General features: G+C 40.7%; 2 protein-coding genes across 12 annotated transcripts in view; one reads left to right on the top strand and one right to left on the bottom strand.

Moving 5' to 3' along the window:
* Positions 1 to 4,716, top strand: part of LOC109930360 (gamma-glutamylaminecyclotransferase) — a 28,883-nt gene extending 24,167 nt beyond the window's left edge. For all 11 annotated transcript variants that reach the window (XM_048598099.1, XM_048598096.1, XM_048598095.1 and 8 more), the window contains one exon: positions 4,066 to 4,716. In XM_048598099.1, coding sequence (XP_048454056.1) covers positions 4,071 to 4,544 — 474 coding nt within the window. In that variant the 5' untranslated portion in view covers positions 4,066 to 4,070 and the 3' untranslated portion in view covers positions 4,545 to 4,716. The remainder of the gene's footprint in view (positions 1 to 4,065) is intronic.
* A 1,591-nt stretch (positions 4,717 to 6,307) lies between these two features.
* The window catches only part of LOC109930359 (propionyl-CoA carboxylase alpha chain, mitochondrial-like), a 123,717-nt gene continuing 106,042 nt past the window's right edge, over positions 6,308 to 23,982 (bottom strand). Inside the window, exons 4-5 of the mRNA XM_048598173.1 lie at positions 12,082 to 12,159; positions 6,308 to 6,776 (exon numbers count right to left, since the gene is read on the bottom strand). Of these exons, the coding sequence (XP_048454130.1) occupies positions 6,708 to 6,776; positions 12,082 to 12,159 (147 nt within the window). The 3' untranslated portion in view covers positions 6,308 to 6,707. The remainder of the gene's footprint in view (positions 6,777 to 12,081; positions 12,160 to 23,982) is intronic.

Below are 23,982 nucleotides of genomic sequence, written 5' to 3'. Positions count from 1 at the left end.
GTGCAAAACCCATCCTCTGTTGCGGCAACGTGACATCTCTGTTGCCACCTGTGCCAAGTTGGACATTGGCAACACGTTCTGCTCTTTGTGTTACATTTATTTTTACACCATTTCCAGTGAAGTACCTTAGAGTAATAAAGGTGCTGTATAAATGCAAGCTGTTAAACTTCAGTTAGTGACAATTTGGGTGCGAACAGTCGTGACGATGGACAGTGACTGTATCGAAAGCAAAATACACTTGAATGTTCATATCTTCTATTTGCTCAGTATTGTCAGCGATTTTGTACACTTTCTTTTCAAAAACGGATTTGGGTTTGACATTCAAATCCTTGCTTGCGTGAACAACTTTATTCACAATTCATTGCTGTTAACTCGAAGAGCCAGTGAGCTTCAAACCCCTGGGGTGAATTAATGAGAAGTTTTAGTCCTCACAGCTGACCTTTAGTGCCCTCTTTTGGGGCCTCGTTTATCCCTTTTTAGGGAGTAAGATGAGTCAGCCATATCCAGACAAAAGATGTGTTTTTTATACTTGAGCAAAGATTAAGAACAACAGCAGCTTTATTGAATTTATCACTTAAGGAAATTCCCCAATGAATTGGATTTTCTGTCCTATTTCCTTGACAGTATCCTCCTCTGTGATGGTGTAATGTGGAACTTGTTACCTCAAGGGAATGGCTGAGGTGAATGGTGTAGATGCCTTTAGGGGAGGTTACATAAGCACAGGGGAGGAAAGACTAGGGTGTGATGAAGTAACCTGGCAGAAAGCTCACTTAACAAACACCAGCATGAACCAGATGGGCCAAATGGCCTGTTCTCATCTGAAAATTTGCATAAACTGTCAACTCTGGCTCAGTTGGTAGCACTGCTGCCTCCGAGTCACACAGTTGTGCGTTCAACCTTCTCTCAACCAAAAAAAAATAGAAATACTGAGGGAGTGCTGCACTGTTGGAGGCACTGCCTTTCGGAAGGGATGTTAAACTGAAGTCCCATCTGCCTATCATCTGGGTGTAAAATATTAAACAGCACTAACCCAAAGAACAGCAGGGGAGTTTTCAGCAGTGTTTCTACCAATATTTATCTCTCTTAAAAATAGATTAGGCGGTCCTCACTGCATTTGTTTGTGGTAGTTTGCTCATGTAGGAATTTCTGCCAATTCACATTACAGCAGTGACTACGCACAAAGGTACTTTGTTGCTGCAAAGCTATTGTGAAAAGCATTATACTAAATGTGAGTTTTCCTTTGTTATTTTGAGTCAGATGGGATCCACTGAGAGTTGGTAAGCTGGATACAAAACTGGTTTCATTATAGAAGACAGAGGGTAGCAGCAGAGGGGTGTTTTTTTTTCTGACTGGAAGTCTGTGACCAATAGTGTTCTGCAAGCACCTGTGCTTGAGACCTCTCTTGTCTGTAATCAAAATATACAGCTATAAATGATTTTTGATAAATACGTAGCTTTTTGTAGTCTGCACTGAGAAGGAAAACCTAGTAAAATTTATGAATGACACATACTGCTCTGAAGAGAGCTCCAGCATAACCGTGAAGTTAATTTTTGAGAATTACTGTTTCCTCCCTCTGGGGCAGTTGCTGGATGGTTTTGAGATAGCACCATCCCTGATCATAAATGCGTTTAATGTACCCAGCTGATTTTTGAATGAATTGTCAAATGTGACATCCATTGCACAAGGAAACCAAAGCCTGGGGATTGAAACTATTTCATGTTCCCTGTGCAAAATTGGTTTCATATATCCAGCTGGCATTAAGTTGCTGCACTAGATTCTTGGAGATTGTCCCATGACTTCCCAACACTCTCTGTTCCATTGGTTACCTGACATGTCTATCTAAGAGAGCTTTATTTCTGACTGTCCTCTAGTTTCAGTCTTTCAATACAGCTGATAAATGTGTTTGACCAAAAAAGTCAATTTATCTATTGACTTAGACTTTGCTCTTGATTTTTTTTTTGCCAGCATAATCTCAGTATTGGTGACCATACAGTCATAGTTCCAGAGGGCTGTTCACTCATTAGAGAGAGACGGCAGGTTTAACCTGAGTTTGAGACGCGTCCAGAGCAACTCCATGACGCAGGGCTATTCCCTGGGACGCAGACCGAGACAAAGATTGTGTGGCTGGAGGACTGTCAACTTGGTGAAAGCCACTCTGGTCTGCCTGAAACTGCCAGAACAAGGCAAATTCTAAGGTCCAGGACTATGTGCTGAGGGATGCACTAAAGCTTGGGGCAGCTACTGCCATTGGTACAGTGGGGAAAGACCACTGTCTAAGGTCTTTCTGCTAAGGTTAAATGGGAGTCTGTTTAGTTATCAGACCCTCCTGATGCCTCAAATATATCTAAACATAGTCTTGTATAAGTAAGAATTTTTTCACGGTAACCTTAACAACTAATGTATAAGTAAGAAGTGTATTTGGTTTGTTTGTTTGTTTCTCCATATGCTACTGTACAGAACTGAACTGTGTTAGTGACTATGTATATAAAGATATTTTTTATGAATAAAGTATACTTTTGAAATAAAAGGGTCACCAGCCCTTGGGGAAGGACAGAGGTTGAGAAGGTGAGTCCTTTGTGGTTCTGATGAAGGGTCACTGGATCTGAAACATTAACTCTGCTTTCTCTCTAAAGATGCTGCCAGCCGTGCTGAGTTTTCCAGCAGTTTCTGTTTTTGTTTTTGTTTCTGATTTCCAGCATTGGTAGTTTTTTTCATGGTAACCTGGTGACCATAACAACTCATGTTGATCATCATAAAAATGCATCTGGCTCACTAATATCCTTCAGGGAAGGAAATCTGCCATCCTTACCTGTCCGGCCTGTATGAGACTCCAGGCCTACAGCAAGATAGTTGATCCTGAACTGTCCTCTGATAGGCCACTCAGTTCAAGAGCAATTAAGGATGGACAACAAATGTTGACCTTCATAGACACCCTCTTCCCGTGTAAGAATAAATAAATAAATATTATCCTGGAGATTAGTCTTCAATTACTGAATTCTCCCCATCATTCCTGACGCATTGGCAACCCTAAAACACATCTGTAAAGTGTCAATCCTCAAATGGAGTGCAAGTCACAGCTAGAATTGAACTGTTGCAAATACGGTACTTAACTGCAGCATAACATAGCCACTTTCTTTCTTACATCGTTCAATTCATTAACTGAACTTCTTCATTCCTCACACGGCACTGGTTCCTAAAGTTGATTCCATGTAGGGCTGTAGACTGAATTACAGATGTTTACAGTCCAGGAGGTGGCCATTCACCCTCTGTGCCTGTGCCAGCTCTCTGTTGCAGTTTCTCGGGTAGTCCCACTACTCAGGCTTTTCCTCATAGCCCTCTTAAAGTAGCTGATTTTCATCAGCCTACCCTACCCAACAGACAGCTGTACTAGATGCAAATTATGAAGCTTTCACAGCTCAGAAACAGAGCGTTTGGCTCAACCAGTCCATGTTTACGGTCCACACAAGCCTCTCCCTTCCTCATTCAACTATTAACATATCTTTCCATTGCTTTCTCCTTCATGTGTTTATCTACTTTCCCCTGGAATGTATCTATTGTTCTCTTCAACTGCTGTCTGGTAGTGTGTTTCACTTTTTTGCCAAGCTCTGGGTATAGAACTTCAGAATTCCGTGTTGGATTTTATTTTTTCATGACTGCCTTATATTAATAGCCTCTATTTTGTTCTTCTCAGGTTTAGCAAAGTGGCATACCTTTGCCCAGGCCTATTCTCTGATGAATGTTTGGTTGATTCCATGTTATTGGTTTCCCCAACAAGAACTTGTATTTATGTAGCATCATTCATGTAATAAGAGATCCCAAAATGCTTTGCAACAGGGTATTTAAAGAAAAACTTGTCAGTGGGATACAGAGCTCAGGTGACCATACGCTTTGCAAATGTTGTATGGTTGAGAAAAGTGCCATATAAATGCAATTCTTTCTCTTTTTAGCAGTATTGCTATTTCTTTAAAGGAAACTGGTGAACCTCAATTGATTTCCTAGGCTTATGTTTTCATTTTTTTCCCTCATCAATATTATAATCTGATTTTTTTTTTTAACCTCCTCTAGGGAAAATGAACACTGTGTTTGTGTATGGCACTCTCAAGAAGGGTCAACCCAACCATCATTACATGATCGATGGCTCAAAGGGGTCTGGAATGTACTATGGCAAGGGACGTACTCAACAGAAATATCCACTGGTGATTGCAGGGAAGAATAACATTCCGTTTTTGCTCAACCTGCCAACTATAGGACACAAAATATTGGGAGAGATTTACTTAGTCGATGACCAACTGCTCGAGTTCCTCGATGAGTTTGAAAATTGCCCAGATGTTTACCAGCGCAACTCTGTCAGAGTCCAGGTACTAGAGTGGGACAATAAAGACAGCAAACCGGATGTTAAACCAGATGAAGATGGAACATTAATGTGTTTTCTGTACAACACTAAATTCTACGAAGAAGATTGGTTGAATCTTCCTTACTACGATGACTATGACCCCTTTGGGAACCATGAACAACCAAAGTATATCCTACGTGAGGCTAGATAACTGTAAAAGTTCATAGCTGAACAGCAAGAAATTCTATGCATTAAATTTTGAAAAGTCATCCTGAATTCTTGGATTGATACTTTAAAGCCATTTACGTGAAGAATTTATGATCGGAATTATGATCTTTTTGTTTCAACAATTTCTGTAGTTCATTAAATTCTATTCCAATGCACATCTGTGACTGTTAATTTATTCACTGCTAACTGAGAATTATACAGATAGAGTTTGTGTATTTCTGCATATTGCTAATGGACTCACCTTATCTCAGGCTAGTGATGTTGGAGACTTGCTGGGCACTATTTCATGTTTGGGAATAAATTCATGTTTCAACTGGTTCAAAATCCTAGAAATCCCACCCTAAGGGCACTGTGGGTCAACCTACAGCACATAGACTGCAGCGGTTCATAGAAGGCAGCTTGCCACCACCATCTCAAGGGCAGCTAGGAATGGGCAATAAATGCTGGCCAGTCAGCGATGCCCGCATCCCTTGAGTGAATAAAAAAAACTGATGCGTTGGCAGCAACAACTGTAAAATTCACAGCTCCGACTCAAATTTGTTGGTTCAAGTCCCACGCCAGAGACCTGTGCATTTAACGTAAGAAAATAGAGGTAGGCCATTCAGTAACTGCAACTCCTGTTTTGTGCTAGCTTCACATAGTCCTCAACTTCCTGACATTTCAAAAAGCCGTTTGCCTCCTCAACTCTCCTCCTCACAGTGTACCTGGAATCAATCAAAATGACTTTTTCCAACCGTCGCTTGCCTATGAACTACAATTATTTTGGCATTTTTACAAAATGAAGAATAATTTTCTTTTCTGAAAGTTCCACCTGCTTCTTGAGCTAAGAGAGCAGCATCCTGGTATAAGTGTTAAAGTTGCTCTTGTGAAAGTCCCAGAATTGCAGCAATGATGTGGTTTTTGTGTCATTCAAATATTTGGCTGAGACTTGTTAATTCAGTACAATGAATTACTGTAACTTCTTCCTGAGCAGGGATAGTCAAGTGAGTGTGATTGTTTTTTTTTCCAGACTGTGAGGGTTCTGTTCTGTAAAAGTGACACACCCTTATCAGTTTACAAACTCCACATACCATCGCCCTCCTGTCTATCCTCTCCTATACCATTCTCAATTCCTCAACCATCCTTCCACCTTCCCTAACCTCTTTTTTTCCAACTTCTCCCCTTCACCAACACTCTTCCTATTCTCTTCTCTCTCCTACTACCCTCTCTTTCCCACCTACCATTCCGTTCTATTCTGCCTCCTTTGTCCTCTTTCTGTACCTTCCGTTCTTCATTTCTTCCCTCCCACCTAATTGCTGGGCCTTCCCTCCCCCTTTCACAATCTCTAATTCCATGCCCCCCTCCGCCACATTCACCCCTTTGAAGGCTATTTTCTCAACATAGAGTCATACAACACAGAGAAAGTCCATATGGTCCATTGCACTTTTCCTAGCAATTTGTAAGAGCTATCCAATTTCTCCTAATGCCTTGCTTTTTGTCCCCCCATAGCATTTATTTTTCCTTTGAGTATTTATGCAGTTCCCTTTTGAAAGTCATCATTAAATCTGTTTCCATAGGCAACACATATCAGATCACAACTCAGCACTTACCACAAATCTGCACCTTCTAGTTACTGACCCTCAGCAGTGGAAATTTCCATGATTTCTATCAATAAGTTCAACAAAATATGATACCTGACACACTCCTCCACCACCTCCTTCCCCACCCTCACTGCCAATTAGGTGCAAGAGAAAACAGACAGCAATGTTTGAAAAGCATTTTACTTATTTTGAAAAAAACATGGATCAATAAATGTGAGGAAGTTGGAGGTGTAACCGTAAAATGTCCATTAATTTTCCTTTGAAACTGGTGATAATGTTCCTCCTCAATTAAGGTCAAATATTTTGATTAGCAGCTCAGTATCATAGTACATTTCCATACCACTGAGCTAGGGAAAACTTCAAAATTTAGCAATGCTGCCAGTTCTACACATGGGGAATAGTTAGTGTTCCTGTTCTGCAAAAATAACAGTAAATATTACTGAAGTTGTAAAAAGAAAATCCATACAGGAATGTCTACCAGATTTTTACAGTGAGGAGTTACAATCGAAAATCCATGTACATGATATGAGATAAAACTTATAAAATGCTCCTCTGTAGAATACACATCACTCAAATTCAATAAGAATATCTCCTTCTCCAACTGTGTCTCCTGGCTTGCAGTGTACCTTCATTACCTAAACAAAGTCAAGAACAAGAAACATATTTACAGTCATATATAGGTAACATGGTAACCAACAACTGATGTAATGCTTATCTGGAAACAGGAAGGAGCAAAATAATTTCTGCAGCACTGGATCCAATTACAACTATTTTTCCAATAATTGATCCTACACAAAGTTCAATTTTAATTTCTAAGGTATTAACATTTATTGTAATTTACTTGTTCATATTACAGCTATACAAAAGCCCTGGGTTTGATCACACCAGAGCAACTGAGCCATTCGAGACACCACACCATTGTGACCTTGGAGGGTGTGCAGGTTGGATTTACTGGAATAATACCTGGACTCCAACAGTTAAATTACAAGGAGAAATCACATCAACTAGGGTCATATTCCCTGGAATTTCAAATTTTTCAACTTATTGGGACAAAAACTAAAATCACAAGGGTTTCGGGGTGACCTGGCTAGATGGATAGAAAACTGGCTTGGTCATAGAAGACAGAGGGTAGTGGTGGGAAGATGTTTTTCAGAATGGGGACCGGTAACTAGTGCTGCTCCACAGGGGTCAGTCTTAAATCCTTTGTTGTTTGTAGTATATATAAATGATCTGGAGGAAAATGTGGGTGGTCTGTAAGCAAGTTTGCTGATGACAGGAAGGTTGGTAGAGTTGCTGATCGTGCCAATAACTGTGAAAGTATACAACAGCATATAGATAGATTGGCAACTTGGGTACAGAAATAGCAGATGGACTTTAATCCAGACAAATGCGAGGTGATGAATTTTGGAGGATCAAATTTAGGTGTGAATTATATTGTAAATGGCAGAACCCTTAGGAACATTAACATACAAATGGATCTGGGTGTGCAGATCCAAACAGTTCTCTGCAAGTGGCGACACAGGTACCCAAGGTGCTTAAGAAGGCATATGGCATGCTTGCCTTCATTGCCTGGGGCATGAAGTATATGAGTTGGCAAAACTATTTGCATCTATATAAAACCCTTGTTAGGCCGCATTTGGAGTATTGTGTGCAGTTTTAGTCACCACACTACCAAAAGGATGTTGAAGCTTTGGAGAGAGTACAGAGAAAGTTCACCAGAATGTTGGCTGGTCTCCAGGGCATTGACTATGAGGAAAGGTTAAAAAGACTAGGATTGTTTTCACTGGAAAGACAACAGCCGGGAGGAGACCTGATAGAGGTCTACAAAATTATGAGAGGCATAGATACGGTGGATAGTCAGAGGCTTTTTCCAAGGGTTGAAGTTTCAATTACAAGGGGACACAGGTTCAAGGTCAGAGGGGGAAAGTTTAAGGGAGATGTGAGAGGGAAGATTTTCACGCAGAGTGGTAGCAGCCTGGAATGCACTGCCAGAAGAAGTGGTGGAAGCGGGCACATTGAAGACATTTAAGAGTACATGAATAGGGAGGGAATAGAGGAATACAGATCGAAAAATGGCAGGTTTGTTTTTAGATTAATTAGGGCATGATGGTTGGCGAAGGCTTGGAGGGTCAAAGGGCCTGCTCCTGTGCTGTATTTTTTCATTTGTTCATTAAGGGGAACAGAGTGGGTAGATAAGTAGAAACTAATTCCACTGGTTAGTAAGCCTAGGACTGGACAGCATAATCTAAAAATTAGTTAGACCTTTCACCAAGGGCAGTGGAAGTTTGGAACTCTTCTGAAAATGATTATTAGTGATAACTCCCCATTGTTAATTTTAAATCGAAGATAGACTCTCCTTAGCAAAAGCTATTCAAGGATATGGGTCAGCGGTGTGCCTGTGGAGTTAGGTTGCAGATTAGCCAAAGTCAGCCTCAGTAAATTTCAACAGGGCTACCTCAAGGATCTCCTTGTGTTCCTTCGTTCCACTCTGTTCCTTTATTTTTCCCCTGTCTCTGTACTTGCATACAGCCTGTTAAATCCATAACATGTTCCAGATCATAGACCTAAAAAATTAACTGTTTCTCTCCCCATGGATGCTGCCTGACCTGCTGAATATTTCTGTTTTTATTTCAGATTTTTAGCATCTGTAGTGTTTTGCTTCTCTTTAAATGTTCACCGTGATCCATTTTGCGTTCAAGTTAAACTTCCATTATACGTTTCTCTTCATCTTTGGTCACCTATGAATTTTCACTCATTTATTTACACCAGCAATAGGAATAGAGGCAGGAACCTATTCTAGATGCCCTTTTTTTGGAGATACAGTGACATCAAACTGCACGTTGAGGGTAAAGTATGATCAGAAAGGTGACAATGCAAGGTATAACTAGAGTAACCTTTAGTATAGTGAAGGGTACAGACAGGTGTTTTGTGGCAACAGGCATGACTCCAGGACAGTGTTTTGAAGGGGCTGGGGACAAGGACATCAGTAAACGACTGCAGGGCATTCTGAAGGGGGAATGTGAACAGTCAGAAATTGTGGTCCACATTGGGATAGGATAGAAAGAGCATTCAGAAAGTGCAACAAGAATTTGGGGAAACTAGGTAGCAGATTAAAAGCAGGATCTTAAAAGTTGTAATCTCTGGATTCCTCCCAGTGCCATGTGTTAATGAGTATAGAGATAGATAGATATAACTGATGAATACATGGCTGAAGACTTGGTGCAGGTGGGAGGGCTGTAGATTCTTGGATGACTTGGTCCATTTCTGAGGAAGGTGGGGCCTGTGCAAGTCCAGTGAGTTGCACCTGAACCAGAATGGAACCAACATCCTTGCAGGGATATTTGCTGGTGTGGGTGGTGGGGGTTTAAACCAATTTGGCAGGGCAATAAGATACGTACTGGAGACAATAGTAGGGATGATGCACAAGCAAGTATAGAAGAACCACAAAGACAACGTAGAGGCAGTGCAAATATGGCCAAGTTATGGCAAAAGGGTGCATGGATGGCATCATGCAAGGGGTCTTGTGAGTAGGGCAGAGAAGTTGACAATGTTGGTGCATGGGAATATGATATCAGAGCTATCACAGAGACACGGGTGAGGGAGAGACCAGACTGGCTGCTCAATATTCCAGGATATAGAATCTTCAGTTGAGACAGGACAGGATGTATAAAAGAGGAGGTGGTGTCACAATACTGATCAAAAAGTCAAATATTGCAATAAAAAGGGATAATATTTTAGAAGGCTCCTCAATTGAGGCCATAGAGTTAGAACCTAAAAGCTAAAAGCGTATGGGTATACAATAGAGTCCCAAACAGGAAGACATAGAAAGACAAATATATGGGCAAATCTCAGGAAAGTGTAAAAATAGTGGGGTAATATTAGTAGCGAATTTCAACTTTCCCAATGTTAACTGGGAAAGAAAGTGTGAAAGACTTAGAGAGGGCCAAATTCTTAAAATTGTCCGGGAGAGCTTTTTAAACCATCATGTAGAAAGTCCTACAAAATAGGGGATGGTTTTGGACCTAATTTAAGGGAACAAAACCAGGAAAATGATAGGTGAGTTGGTGGGGGGAACATTTTGGTGACAGTGACCATAACTCAGTAAGATTTAAGGGAATTATGGAAAAGGACAAAGATGGACCTAAAATAAAAGTTCTGAACTAGGACGAAGGCTGATTTTAATATTATTAGACAGGATTTGGTCAAAATGGACTGGGAGCAGCGACTTGCAAGAAAATCCACATCAGAGCAGTGGGAGTCATTCCAAAGGACAATAGTGAGAGTGCAGGCCAACATGTTCCCATAAAGGCGAAGGATGGGGTAAGCAAGTCCAGAGAATCTTTGACGTCAAGGAATGTACAGGATTAGATAAGGAAAAAGAAGGAAAGTTATGGCAGATACCAAGTGTTCAAAACAGTGGATGCATAAGAAGAGAACAGAAAGTACAGGGGTTAACATTAAGGAAAGTTCAAAGGTGTATGCAAGTATACTAGGGGCAAGAGAATAACCAGGAAAAGGGTAGTGCCCATTAAGGACCAACATGGCAATCTGTGAGTGAACCCAGGAAACATTGTTGGAGTTTTAAAAGAGTGATTTGCATCTGTATTCAGCATTGAGAAGGACGATGTAGGTACAGGAAGGGGGACTGCGATGTACTTGAACAAGTTAGCTTTGAGAAGGAGAAGGTATTAGCTTTATTGGTGAGCTTGAAAGTGGATAAATTCTTAGGCTGCTGTGGAAGGCAATGGAGGAGATTGCAGGGGTTCTGACATTAATTTTTAAATCAGTAAGTTTGCAGATTACATGAAAATTGGTGGTATGGTAAACAGCAATGAGGAAAGCTTTAGACTACAGAATGATATAGACAGGCTGGTCAGAGCAGTGGGAACTCGAATTTAATCCTGCAAATTATGAGGTAATGCATTTTGGGAGGATGATAAGGCAGAGGAGAACATGATAAATGGTAGGCCCCTAAAAAGTACAGGATCAGAGGCACCATGGTATGCATTTTCACAGATCTTTGAAGGCAGCAGGAGTGGTGGATAAGGAGGTTAAGAAAACATATAGGATACTCACCTTCATTAGCCAAGATATTGAATACAACAGCAAGTAGGTTATGATGGAGCTGTATATAATGTTGGTTAGGTCACAGCTGGAGTACTGTGTACAGTTCTGGTATAGAGGATAGATGTGATTGTACCAGAGGGAAAAAAAGTCACCAGGATATTGCCTCAGCTGTGAGGAGAGATCAGACAGGCTAGGGTTGTATTCTTAGAGCAGAGAATGCGAGATGGGACCTGACTGATGTGCGCAAAGTTCTGAGGGGCATGGATAGGGTAGATAGGGAGAAAGATTTCCCTGTACCCGGAAGGGTCAATAACCAGGATGCACAGTAAGGAGCAGGAAGTTTAGAGGGGATTTGAGGAAATGGTTTTTCACCAAGAGGGTGGTGAATATCTGGAATTCACTGCCTAAAAGGGTGGGAGAGGCAGAAACCATCAAGGCTTTTAAGAAGTATTTAGATGAGCACTTGAAACACCATAGCATACGACGCTATGGGCGATGTGCTGGAAAATGGGATTAGAACAGATAGATGCTTGATGACTGGTGCAGATATTTTATGCCGAAGGGCCTATTTCTGTGCTGTAAAACTCTATGACTCGAAGTGGCTTATTTAAATTATCTGCTGCATACATCTGATCTGCATTTTTATTTAAAATTTAAGAGATTTCATGCCTCAAAAATTGCAAACTATCCAATACTTGCATGCCAAGTTTTGTTTTACATGAAGGGCGAATCAAAATAATAATTCAAGATGGACTTTTGAAGGTTAACATTTAACCAAAAAAATACTGCAGTACCTAAATTCATAGGCATTACTTTCTCCAACCATTCACCCGTTAACAGATAAATGTTTATAATCAGTTCCAGTAAACATACCTTGCCAGATTTCGCAGCAGCCAAACTGTTCTGCATTTTCATTGCTTCAATCACACAGACCTCCTGACCTTCAGTAACCTGCACAGTTTATGTTTAAAAGAAAATGTTTTATTAAAAACTGAAGATTGATAAAATGTGAGGTTTTCAGCCACAAAGGCCAGCATTTTCACTGTCCCAGAAAGATACATGCAGAAAATGAATTATACACCATGAGAAAAATCATTACAGAAAATGAGCTGAATGCCACCAGGCCAGCTGATACCCTGTTTTTTTTTGTTTAAAAATTAAATTTGAAAGTTAAACCAAGCAGAAAGGTGCCAGGTTTGATGTTTTTGCTGCACTGTTTACTGGCAGCTGCTGCAGGGGTAAAGTGAAAATGATGATTAGTGTCAGCACTTCACTGACCTTCTTATGGGAGAGTATTGCCATCTTAAATACCAGATTCACAAGGATATAAACTGGACAAAATTTGACATCAATAAGGAAACATCAGGACAAAGACCAAAGAAGTCGTTCAAAAGACCAGTTTCTATGGAGCATCTTAATAGATCAGCACACAAACAAGGAGCAATAATAGGCCTCTCGGCCTTTCAGCCTGCTCCACCATTCACTAAGATTGTGGCTGACCTCAATGTTATATTCCTGCATGTCCCCGATAGTCTTTCGTCCCCTGGGTAATCAAGGATCTATTTACCTCTGCTTTAAAGTATTTAAAGATTCTGCACCCAATCATGCCTTTACAAAAGGGAGTTCCAAATTATCACAATCCTGTCAGAGAAAAGTGTTTCCTCAACTCTGTCTTAAATTGGTGATCACCTACTTTTAAGCTATGACCCCTAGTTCTAAATTCTCCTATGAGAGGAAACGTGCTTTTGACATCCACCTGGTCAAGTCTCCTCAGGATCTTAAATGTTTTAAATCGTAACCTTTAATTCTTCTAAACGCCAGAGGACACAGACCTAGCTTGTCTAACTTATCCTCATAAGGCAATCCGCTCATGCCAGATATTAAGTCTAGTAAACCTTCTCTGAGCTGCTTCCAATGCATTAATATCCTTCTATAAGTACAGTGATCAGCAATGTGGACAGTACCCCAAATGTGGTCTCAACAATGCCCTGTATAACTGAAGCATAACTTCCCTACTCTTGCATTCAATTCCTTTTACGATAAACCATAACATTCTATTATCCTTCCCGATTACTTACCGAATGCGTGTTCCAGCCTTCTGTGAATTCATGCATGAGGACACCCAGATCTCTCTGTACCTCGGAGTTATGCAATCTGTCACTGTTTACTTAATATACATCTCGTTATTCTTTCCCACATTATATTCCATTTGTCAGATCTTTGTCCCCTCACTTTATCTATGTCCCTTTATAGATTCCTTATATCCTCTTTGCAAGTCAATTTCCTGCCTATCTTTGTGTCATCAGCAGATTTATCCAGGATACTTTTAGTCCTTTCGTCCAAATCATTTACATAAACAGTAAAGAACTGAGGCCCCAGTACCGATCTCAGCGGCACACCACTCATGACATCATCCCAGCCTGAAAAAGACCCATTTATTTCTACAGTCTGCTTGCTGTTAGCAACCAATCTTCTATCCTTGCCAATGTGTTACTCCCTACACTGTGAGCTTACATTTTCTGCAATGACTTCTCCCACAGTCCAAAGATGTGTAGGCTAGGTAGATTAGCTGCAGGAAATTACAGGGATAGGGGAAGGTCTGGGTGGATGCTCTTCTGACGGTCGGTGTGGACTCGATGGGCCAAATGACTTGCTTCCACACTGTAGGGATTCTTTAATGATACTCAGACTTTTGATTTGGCATGTTATTAAATGTCTTCTGAATATCTAAGTACAATATTGAAAGTTTAGTCAAAAAGAAAAATGAGACATGTGTAAGGTGTAGGAAACTGAAATCAGATAAAGCCCTTAAGGAATACAAAGGAAGTAGGACAGAAATTAAACAAGGAATTAAGAAGGTTAAAAGGAGCAATGAAATGTCCCTGGCAAGTGGGATTAAGGTGAACCCCCAAAGTACTTTAGAGATAGATTAACTGCAAGAGAGTAGCTAGGGAAATGATAGGTCCACTCAAGGACAAAGAAAGGAATTTATGCATGAGGCCAAAGAGTGTGAGTGAGGTCCTTAACGAGTACACGCATCAGTATTCACCTAGCAGAAGAACATGGATGACGGTAAGATTACGGAGGGATATATTGATATTCTAGGCTATGTCAATATTAAGAAGGAGGTGGTGATGGGTGGCTTGAAAAACAGTAAGGTAGATAAGTCCCCAGGGCCTGATGGCATCCATTCCAGGATACTGATGGAGCCAAGGGAGGAGATTCCTGGGGCCATGACAGAGATCTTTTTGTCTATTTATTTCTATCTCTTTCTATTTCATAGGTGAGGTCCCAGAAAACTGGAGAATAGCCAATATTGTTCCTTTGTTTAAGAAAAGCAGCAGAGATAATCCAGGAAATTATAGGCTGGTGAGTCCTACATCAGCAGTGGGGAAATTACCGAAGAAGACTCGTAGTGACAGGATTTACTGGCATTTGGAAAAGAATAGACTTATTAAGGATAGTCAGCATGACTTTATGTGGGGGGAGGTCTTGTCTCACAAATTTGACTTCAGTTTTTTGAGGAAGGAACAAAATGATTGATGAGGGTAGGGCAGTAGATGTTGTCTACATTGACTTTACTGAAGCACTTGACAAGGTTCCTCATGGTAGGCTGGTCCAGAAGATTAAGTCTCATAGGATCCATGGTGAGTTGGCAAGTTGAATACAAAATTGGTTTGGCTGTAGAAGACAGAAGGTAGTTGTGGAAGAGTGACCACTGGTGTTCTGCGAGGATCAGTGCTGGGACCTCTGTTGTTTGTGATATATATAAATTATTTAGATGAAAATGTAGGTAGTCTGATTAGTAAGTTTGCAGACGACTTGAAATTGATAAGAGCTGTGAATAGTGAGGACAGTTGTCAAAGGATACAGCAGGATATAGATCAGTTGGAAAGTTGGGCAGAGAAATGACAGGTGGAATGTGAGGTGTGTGAGGTGATGCTTTTTGGAAGGTCAAGTGCAAGAAGAAAGTATGCAGTAGATGGCAGAACCCTTAAGAGCAATGCTATACAGAAGGATCTTGGATGCAAGTCCATAACTCTTGAAAAGTGGCAACACAAGTGCATAAGGTGGTAAAAAGGCATACTGCATACTTGCCTTCATTGATTGGGGCACTGAGTATAAAAGTTGGCATGTTGCAGCTGCATAAAACTTTTGTTTAGCCACATTTGGAGTATAGTGTGCAGTTCTGGTCACCATACTATAGTCCAATAAGTTAGTTAAACACGGTTTCCCTTTGACCAAACCATGTAGTCTCTGCCTGGTTCCCTTGAAGTTATCCAAATGCCCTGTTATGAGGAAGGGCCACCAAAACATTAACTGTGATTTTTCTCCACAGATGCTGCCAGACATGCTGCGCTTTTCCAGCAACTTCTGTTTTTTGCCCTGTTATGTCTTAAATAATAGCTTTTAACATTTTCGCCATGACAGATGTTATAGGGAACGAAAGACAAACTCCCCATTATACCTTTATGGTATGACATGTTAAAGGTACCTACAGAATCAACACTGGACCAGTATTTCTTCTGTGTTAATTCCTTAAATTCAGCTTTGGTCATTGTAGTGAAAACAAAAAGTGCTGGAGATCACAGCGGGTCAGGCAGCATCTGTGGAGAGAGAGCAAGCTTACATAACGAGTCTGGATCACTCTTCATCAGAGCTCATCGGACGCTGCCTGACCCGCTGTGATTTCCAACACTTTTCATTTTCAGTACAGATTCCAGCATCTGCAATAATTTGCTCCGACATTTGGTCATTGCAGAATGCTAAAAGGATTCAACATACAGCAAAGCTAGTAAAAGGAGAAAAAAAAACAGAAATAGCTGCAGAAACTTAGCAGGTCTGGCAGCATCTGTGGAGAGAAAGTGGAGTTAATGTTTCGGGTCAAGTGACCCTTTTTCAGAATTTGTAAAAGGAAAATTGACTTCAATGTGGCAAATATTTAAACCATGCAAAAGGATACAGAACATCTTACTGTTCTTAGTACCCCCACAGTCTTATGCATGCAGGCTTTAGAGAGGGTGCAAAGTCGGTTTGTGAGAATGTTCCAAGGATGGCAGGCTTTAGCTGTGTGGATAGTTTAGCAAAGCTGCAGTTATTCTCCTTAGAGAACAGAAGGTTGGTAGGAAATTTGAGAGAGGAATTCTTCTCTCCTTTGGCAGCCCCTCATGGTTGAGGATGAGTTGATGAGTCTAACCTGAGGGGAGGGGTGTAAGGTTCTGTGGTGGCTGAACAGTCCAATCCTGGAGCTGCCGACTCTGCTCCAAATGGGGCAGGTAGAGTTTGAAGAGGAGGGGACAGGAAGCTATTCCTGTGTGTTCATGGGGATGTTTCATTTGTTTAGGGGGGCTTTTAGAATATCCTTGTAGTATTTCCTCTGCCATCCTAGTGATCACTTACCATTATGGAGCTTGGAGTAAAGCACTTTTTTAGGGAGTCTTATGTTGGGTATGTGGACAATGTGGCTCACCTATTGAAGCTGGTCATGCATTAACCACTGCCTCGATACTGGGAATATTGGCTTAGGAGAGGACACTCATGTTGGTACGCCTATCCTGCCAACAGATTGCAGGATTTTGTGAAGGCAGCGCTGGTGATAACTCTCAGGGATTTGAGGTCCCTGCTGTACATGGCCCATGGTTCTGATGTATGCAGGAGGGTGGGAAGCATGCCTGCTCTGTAGACCATGAGCTTGGTGCTGGGTTTGAACTTCATGGATGCATTGGTGCATTGCAGTCAATGGTGTATGTCTTTGTCAATATTTGCTTGCAATTTAAAAGGAGGCTTCCGAGATATGGCGTCCACATTGCCCAGGAATTTGCCGAGGATTGTAATAGTTAAGTGGCAGTGTCGTGTGGCAACAGTGGGCTGGTAAGGAACATTTGTTTTCTAGATGTTTAATCTGTGGTTAATTCTCTTACATGCCTTGGTGAATGCGTTAGCAATGGTTTGTAGCTCAGCCTCCAAGTGCGTGCACACACATGTCAACTGACGATAGAGACAGTTCTCATTGGCAGAATGATCAAGAACCAGAGGAAACAGATTTAAAGAGACTGACAAGAGAAGCAATGGTGACATGAGGAAAAGTCTTCTGCTGTGAATGGTTAGAATTGGAATGGACCTGAATGTAGAGAACAAGAATAAGAGCAAGAACAGGGAAAAACAAAAAAGCAGGACTATGGGGATGTAAGACGAGCTGAATTGTAGTAACTGACAGTCAGTATAAAGACAATGGGCTGAATGATCTCCTTCTCTGCTATAACCATTCTGGATTGTATGAATGTTTATTTTAGTATATTAACTGGCTTGTGTTTTAGACTGTAGTCCCTGACTACAGAAACATACAGAGTTGCATGTTTAATAGCGCACAGTGCACCAGCGTGTAATGTGTTTGGCACCAAGGGCCCTACGTAAATCCTTTAGAGATTAAAAAGATCACGTGCCACTCAACAATTGGCAGGATGCAGCCCTCTGCCCAGTTCTTAAAAAGAAAGCCTTGCTTTCCCTGGTATCCTTTCAGCCTGCTCTCTCTCTCTCACTAGGAGGCCGGGATGGTTTGGATTTTTCGCATCGGCTGTCAAGTGTCACTCCCCAACTCTCAGGATGGAGAGACAGACAATTCAAGCAGAACTCACAGGAAATGGCCTTTCTTTTTCAAAATCCCTCGCTTCTGTTGAAGTAGATACTCCATCTGGTGGCCTGGACAAAATCTGACAAAAGTCACCTTTGGGAGTTTGGATCATTGTGACTGGCTGCCTGAGGGTTCTTCAACTTACACCAACTTGCCAATTTGCAGTCAGTTTTCAGTTTACACCACGTTTTTTAGCTGAAAATTGCCCATCAATTAATAAAAAGCATTAAATTAATCATAGAATTTACAGCGCAGAAGCAGACCATTTGGTCCTTGTTATTTGACAGTTATTAGTTGACCTTTACCTGAACTTCCTGCCATCCCACCAAAATGTCACCAATTCTCATCCTCATGTTGAAATCCCTCCACAGCCTCACCCTCCCTATTTCTATCATCCCCTCTCATCCACACAACATGTGCACCCCTCAAATTCTAGCCTCTTGTGCTTCCCTGATATTAAACACTTCTTCAGCTGCCTTGGCCCTCAGCACTGAAATTTCCTCCCTACATCTTTATGCTGCTTTAAGACACTACTTCAAAACTACTTCTGAGACCAATTTTTTGGTCACCTGTCGTAATAGCTTTCTCTTATGCACATGGTTTGTTTTGCAATATGCCTTGGCGAGTTTTATTACACATTAAAGCTGCCGAATGAAAGCAGGTTTTTGTGTACATCTGACCCTAAAACTTTAACCTTCTATCACTTTCTCAGTCATGTGTTTTATCTAGGGATCTGTGAAATGTACCTCTACTATTCATCTTAACCGCCATTCTCCGAGAAAACTAATAATCACCTATCAGATCTGTTAGTAAATTTTGCTCAGTGCACAGTTGTGGCTTTATTACAGATTTTTATTCTGTGGTAATAGGAATAGGATTCTAGAAGTCAGTCAGTCCCTCAACCTGTAACACTTTTCAATTAGATCATTGTTGATCTGTATCTTAAACTCATCCACCTGCCTTGGTTCCATGTCTCTTAATCCATGACCCAACAAAACTCTATTAATCTCCGCTGTTTTTTAATTCACTTCCAGCCTCAGCAGCATTCTGGGGACAGAGTTCCAGATTTCTACTCCCTGTTGTCTGAAGAAGTGCCTTCTGATTCCAAATGACGTGGCCCTAATTTTTAAGTTCCTGTCCTTTTGTTCTGGAAACACCACTCCCTCATTCAGAGTAAAAATTCTCTCTATCTAACTTATTAAATTAGTTAATAGAAAAAGAACAGGGAGCATGGCAAATATCACTAGAACTTTAACAGCGCCAAGAGAGGGTGAAGTCTATGGAGTGGAAAGGTGAACTTTTGAAGCTGTTTCAGTTTCAGCAACATCAATTTATTCAGTATTTTACAATTTATTCAGTAATTTACTTTGTAATCCAAGATGGCACTGGAGTGTGGTGGCATTACGCATTTTTCACTGTACCCAGGTACAAATGACAATATGAAATAAATCTAAATCATATTTAGACCGCATTTCACAAACAATTTCAAAGTTATGTTGAAGACTTAATGATTATGACAAGCACTCTTCAGTGTTAATTCCAAAATGGTCAAAAGCCCTAGGAGTCTTTCTGATAAATCCAATCATTGATGATAGACTTCCCTTTCTGCCTCTAACTGATGCAAAGTTTGGTCAAATGGAAACATATACCTTTCATCCAGTCTACAGCATCTCTTCCTTTCTGACACCAGGTCAGGGTTCACATTCGCATCAGATTATCAGACTGGCAACTCATTAGACTGCAGTCCTCTCTGGGCCAGAGTGAATTTGCAGTAAAGAGGGAAAAAAAACAAACTTGGCCCATTTACTGCACAGAGCTTGGCATTTTAGGAGCCTTTGAACGTCGCATAGCATTGCCACTTTTTTTTCAGATTTTCAGACATCTCCGACTGATGATTAATTGTGAGTGATGGGAAATAAGACCAGCTGCTTGCCATGGCCTACAACATTACGATAATAGATATAAGCTGCCAATTTTCCAGGTTTACTGGCACGTCTTCTCTGTGCAATTAAGGAAAGTTCTAAATGATATGGAAATCTATCAAGGCCCATTTATTTTCACAGAGAGGTTCCTCCCTAGGGACTTGCAACTTAGAATTTTGGGGATAACCCAATAAAAAGGTAAACTGATTTAGCCTTTGCAAGTAATATTAAGACATATGCCTAGTGTAAGAACATCATGACTGCGGGATGGCTCAAGAAGATTCTGAAGTCCATTCTTTAAAGACATCTGCTATATTTTCTAAGGGGGCTGCCAAGTGCCCTTTAACTACTCTCATGAATGAACCCTCATATAAAACAAGGTTCCAAAGTCACACACAGGCAAATGCTGCTCGCAGAGAGCACTGGATGTAAGAACTAACAAAACGAACTGAACCATATGTATTTATAGCTTTACAATGTATTACGCTGAGAAGCATCCAGCAGAAATGTGGACTGCGAAAGGTTCTAAGAAATTCAGACAATCACCTGAAATAATAAATGAGTATCGATTCCAGGCTACCTATGATAACATTTACAATATTACTGAAACTTCAGTGCGCGCAGATGCCAGGAAATGTTCTAAACTAAAAATGCAAAGCATGACCGTCCCTGACAAGGAATGCCACAATTTTGGTCCTGATCCGTTCGAGATGTGAAATGAGCATAATATATTTGCTGGATGTGGCATACAGTAACAGCTGTGGTTTTCCCACATGAGGGAGAGTGCACTATCATGGGCTGTGATCGGTTTTGAACAGATGGAAAAATACATTAGAGTTCCCCTACCCCCACACACCCTCCTGAAACCCCCCGCAACAAGCATTTACTGTCTATCTGCTCGAGAAAGCAAACCGCAATATCTTTCTGTATTCAAAAGGGGTGGTCACAAAATCGCTTTCTTTTTTAAGTTGTATTTTTCCAGCAGTAGCTTTCTTTTAGCTAAGTTAAAAATGAAAACAGAAAGCAAGAGGATTTGAAATTTTTTTTTTTTTTAAGTGCAGATCTTTCAGAAATGTGAGGACTGTAATGGAACTGGTGCCAGTGACATATGGCTTTCTGTGGTGCTAAACATTCATACAAGAGACAGGTTCATCAGTCATTTGTGTATCTGGATTAAAAAATTATCTCCTGATGGATGATATTTAGAGTTTACCTGCTGCTTAAACATTACCAAAGAAACACAGGTTTTTAAACCCACATGACATTAGAAACTGCAGACCATGAAATACTTCTGCTTTCAATGCTCATATCATCCATGCCAGGTAATATGCAGTAATAAATAAGCTTATGAAACTCTCAGCTAAAATCCACAGCCGGGGTCAGATCTGCACAGGCCAATTAATGCAGAGCATCTGTTGTACAGAGCAGTACAACACCACGGAACAACTTCGGTAGCTTAAACAAAACAAAATACCCTGACTGCAGTTATTCCAAATAGAAAATTATCTGAATGATGTAGAAAGTCACATAACTTCCTGCAGGTTTTATTAAGAAGCAAAAAGTCCTTCGGTAAAGGTTTGGTAAGGTCACATCTCTCTTTGTTCTGTCACATCCTGTGTTTGTCTGCTAAATGTGACAGAAGGCACAAAGAGGGTCATGGGGGTCCAACTGCAATATCACCTTCTGTTTGGGCAAATCAAAACACAAACAAGGGATCAGAATAAAAATTAATTCACTCCAAAGAAGAAGAGCAAGGATTGGAATAAGAATTCCTGAAGGTTTTCTAGGTCAAAGTGCAAGTTGGGTTAAAAATGCTGTGGTATTTCTCTGGGAAAATGTATACTCAAACTGGAACGGGACTTATTTTCTATTTTCTTGCAATTTATCTTTTATTTGATGTTTTTGAAAGCACTGATTAGGAAAGAAAGTGATAAATTGCAACTCATATTGCAATTTTTATGTCAGAAGACCTGTCTCTTCTGTACAATGTAAGATAGCTTAACTTGTTTGCACAAGTTTACAGGTTTGCCTTATTTATTTCTTTTAAATCTTTGCAAGCTTTTCCCTCTTCCATTACACATTTTCAAATTGATTAAATAAAAGCAAAATACTGTTGATGCTGGAAATCTGCAATAAAAGCTGAAAATACTGGAAATACACAGGAGGTCTGGCAGATCTGTGGAGAAAGAAACGGGAGTTAACCTTTTTGGTCTTTCAATTGGAACGGGAAAGACGGGGTGTGAACGTCAGTTGCTGACGAAAGCAAAAACAAGATCATTAAAAAGATTAAGGCCAAAACATGCGAAGAACAAGAAAGAAAATAGATGTACAGATGGTCTTGCATTGTCAAACTCAATGCTGAGTGCAGAAGGCTGCAAAGTGCCTAATTGAAAGTTTCTCCAGATTGTAGTTGGCTATGCTGGAACACTAACACCTGTCATCAATCTACGACAGCATGAAAGCAAGGTAGAGAATTAAAATGGCCACTGCAAGCTCTACATCATGTGCACAGACCAAATGAAAGTGTTTCACCAATACATTGGTATTCCCAATGTAGACTCTACTCCAGCACGAGTAGTAAATACAGTATACAAATTTGAAAGCACTACAGCTCTCCTTACAGTCCAAGGCCCCAAAAGCACCCTTCAGCTGAAAATGCAATTTACGTGTACTCGTTTGATCAAAGAGTTACGTTTAAGGACTGATTTCAAGGCAGGGAGAGATGCAAAGGAGTTCAGGGACAGAATTCTAGAACTTGGGCACAAGGCAAATAAAAGTTGCCAATGGTGGGAATTTGAAAGTTGACAGTGTGCAAGAAGCCAGTAGTGAAGGACCACAGAAATCTCAGAGGCTCTAATGCTGGAAGAGGTTACAGAGATTTGGGAGTCTGGAGGGGGGTGAGGAGAGCCAATGTGGTCTTGAAAACAAGGGTGAGAATTTTAAAGTCAACATCTTGCAAAATATTGCCAACAAACAATTCATCTTTAAAACATGCAGTCTATAAATTCATGTCACTCAAATTTGATAATGCATATAATTTCCTATTCAATAAGAAAGAAATAGAGTTTTGGAGAAGTCATATCGGACTTGAAACAAACTGTGTTTCTCTCCCTACAGATGCTACCAGTCCTGCTGAGTTTCTTCAGCACTTTTCTGTTTTTATTTCAGATTTCCAGCATCCATTTTGCTTTTATTTCCTGTTCAAATGTTATACTTGTAGCTAGCAGTACTAAGACACAGCTCACATATAAAGCTGTTCGCAATATAGGTCACGGCACTTTGCTCAAAAACAGGCTTGTGAATTCATGCCTTCATTGTGTCATACAGTTTTGGCATTTGATAGATTAGAATTATTGTCTGAAGGTTCATTTGGACTGCACTTCATCAAACAAAGCTCACTTGGGGTGAAACTGGACATAGCAGCAGAGACTGCAAAACAGGCCAACTCTCAGATGCATCCATTATAGGCCCCAAATGATATTGTGCCCTATTCACGTTGCCAATACTGGTTGAACATATTCCTGGAAGTCTCATTGTACAATCTCATGCTGACCCTCCCTTGCATCCTCACCATTAGTTGCCAGGTTTACATCCACTGTCAGTGTTCTGCAATTCCACAATGTCTGGCTGTGAACAGATTCCATATTATTGCTGAAAAATTTAACAAGTATTTCATTTCTTAAATTATCTGTACATTGAACATGGTGAGGTCAGCATATATTGCCCATCCCTAATTGCCCCAAGGAGGTTGTGCAGTTCTTGGGCTGTAGGGACAACAGTGCTCTTAGGAAAGGAGTCCCTGATTTTGACCAAGCTGCAGTGTAGGAATTGTAATATAGTTCCAAGTCAGGATGGTGAATGACTTAAGAGGGGAATTTACAGGTATGAATGTTCCTATGCATCTGATGCTTTTGCCCTTCTAGGTAGCAGAGGTAATGGATTTGGCTGGCGATGTTAAAGGAATTTTTGTGTGTTACTGCAGTGCATCTTGTAGATGGTAACCACGAGTGGCACTGTGTGTCAATGGTGGAGTGAGTGAACATTGAAGGTGCACCAATCAAGTGGGCTGCTTTGTTCTGGATGATGTCAAGCTACTTGAGTGTTTTTGGAGCTGCATTTATCTGTGCAACTGGGAAATATTCCATCACACTCCTGACTTGTGCCTTCTGGACACTGGTCAGGCATTGGGGAGACAGAAGGTAAGTTACTCATTACGGAATT

The sequence above is a fragment of the Rhincodon typus genome, chromosome 6 (assembly GCF_021869965.1).
Source record: "Rhincodon typus isolate 14 chromosome 6, sRhiTyp1.1, whole genome shotgun sequence".
NCBI classification, from domain to species: domain Eukaryota; kingdom Metazoa; phylum Chordata; class Chondrichthyes; order Orectolobiformes; family Rhincodontidae; genus Rhincodon; species Rhincodon typus.
This window is presented reverse-complemented; position numbering and strand designations above follow the sequence as displayed.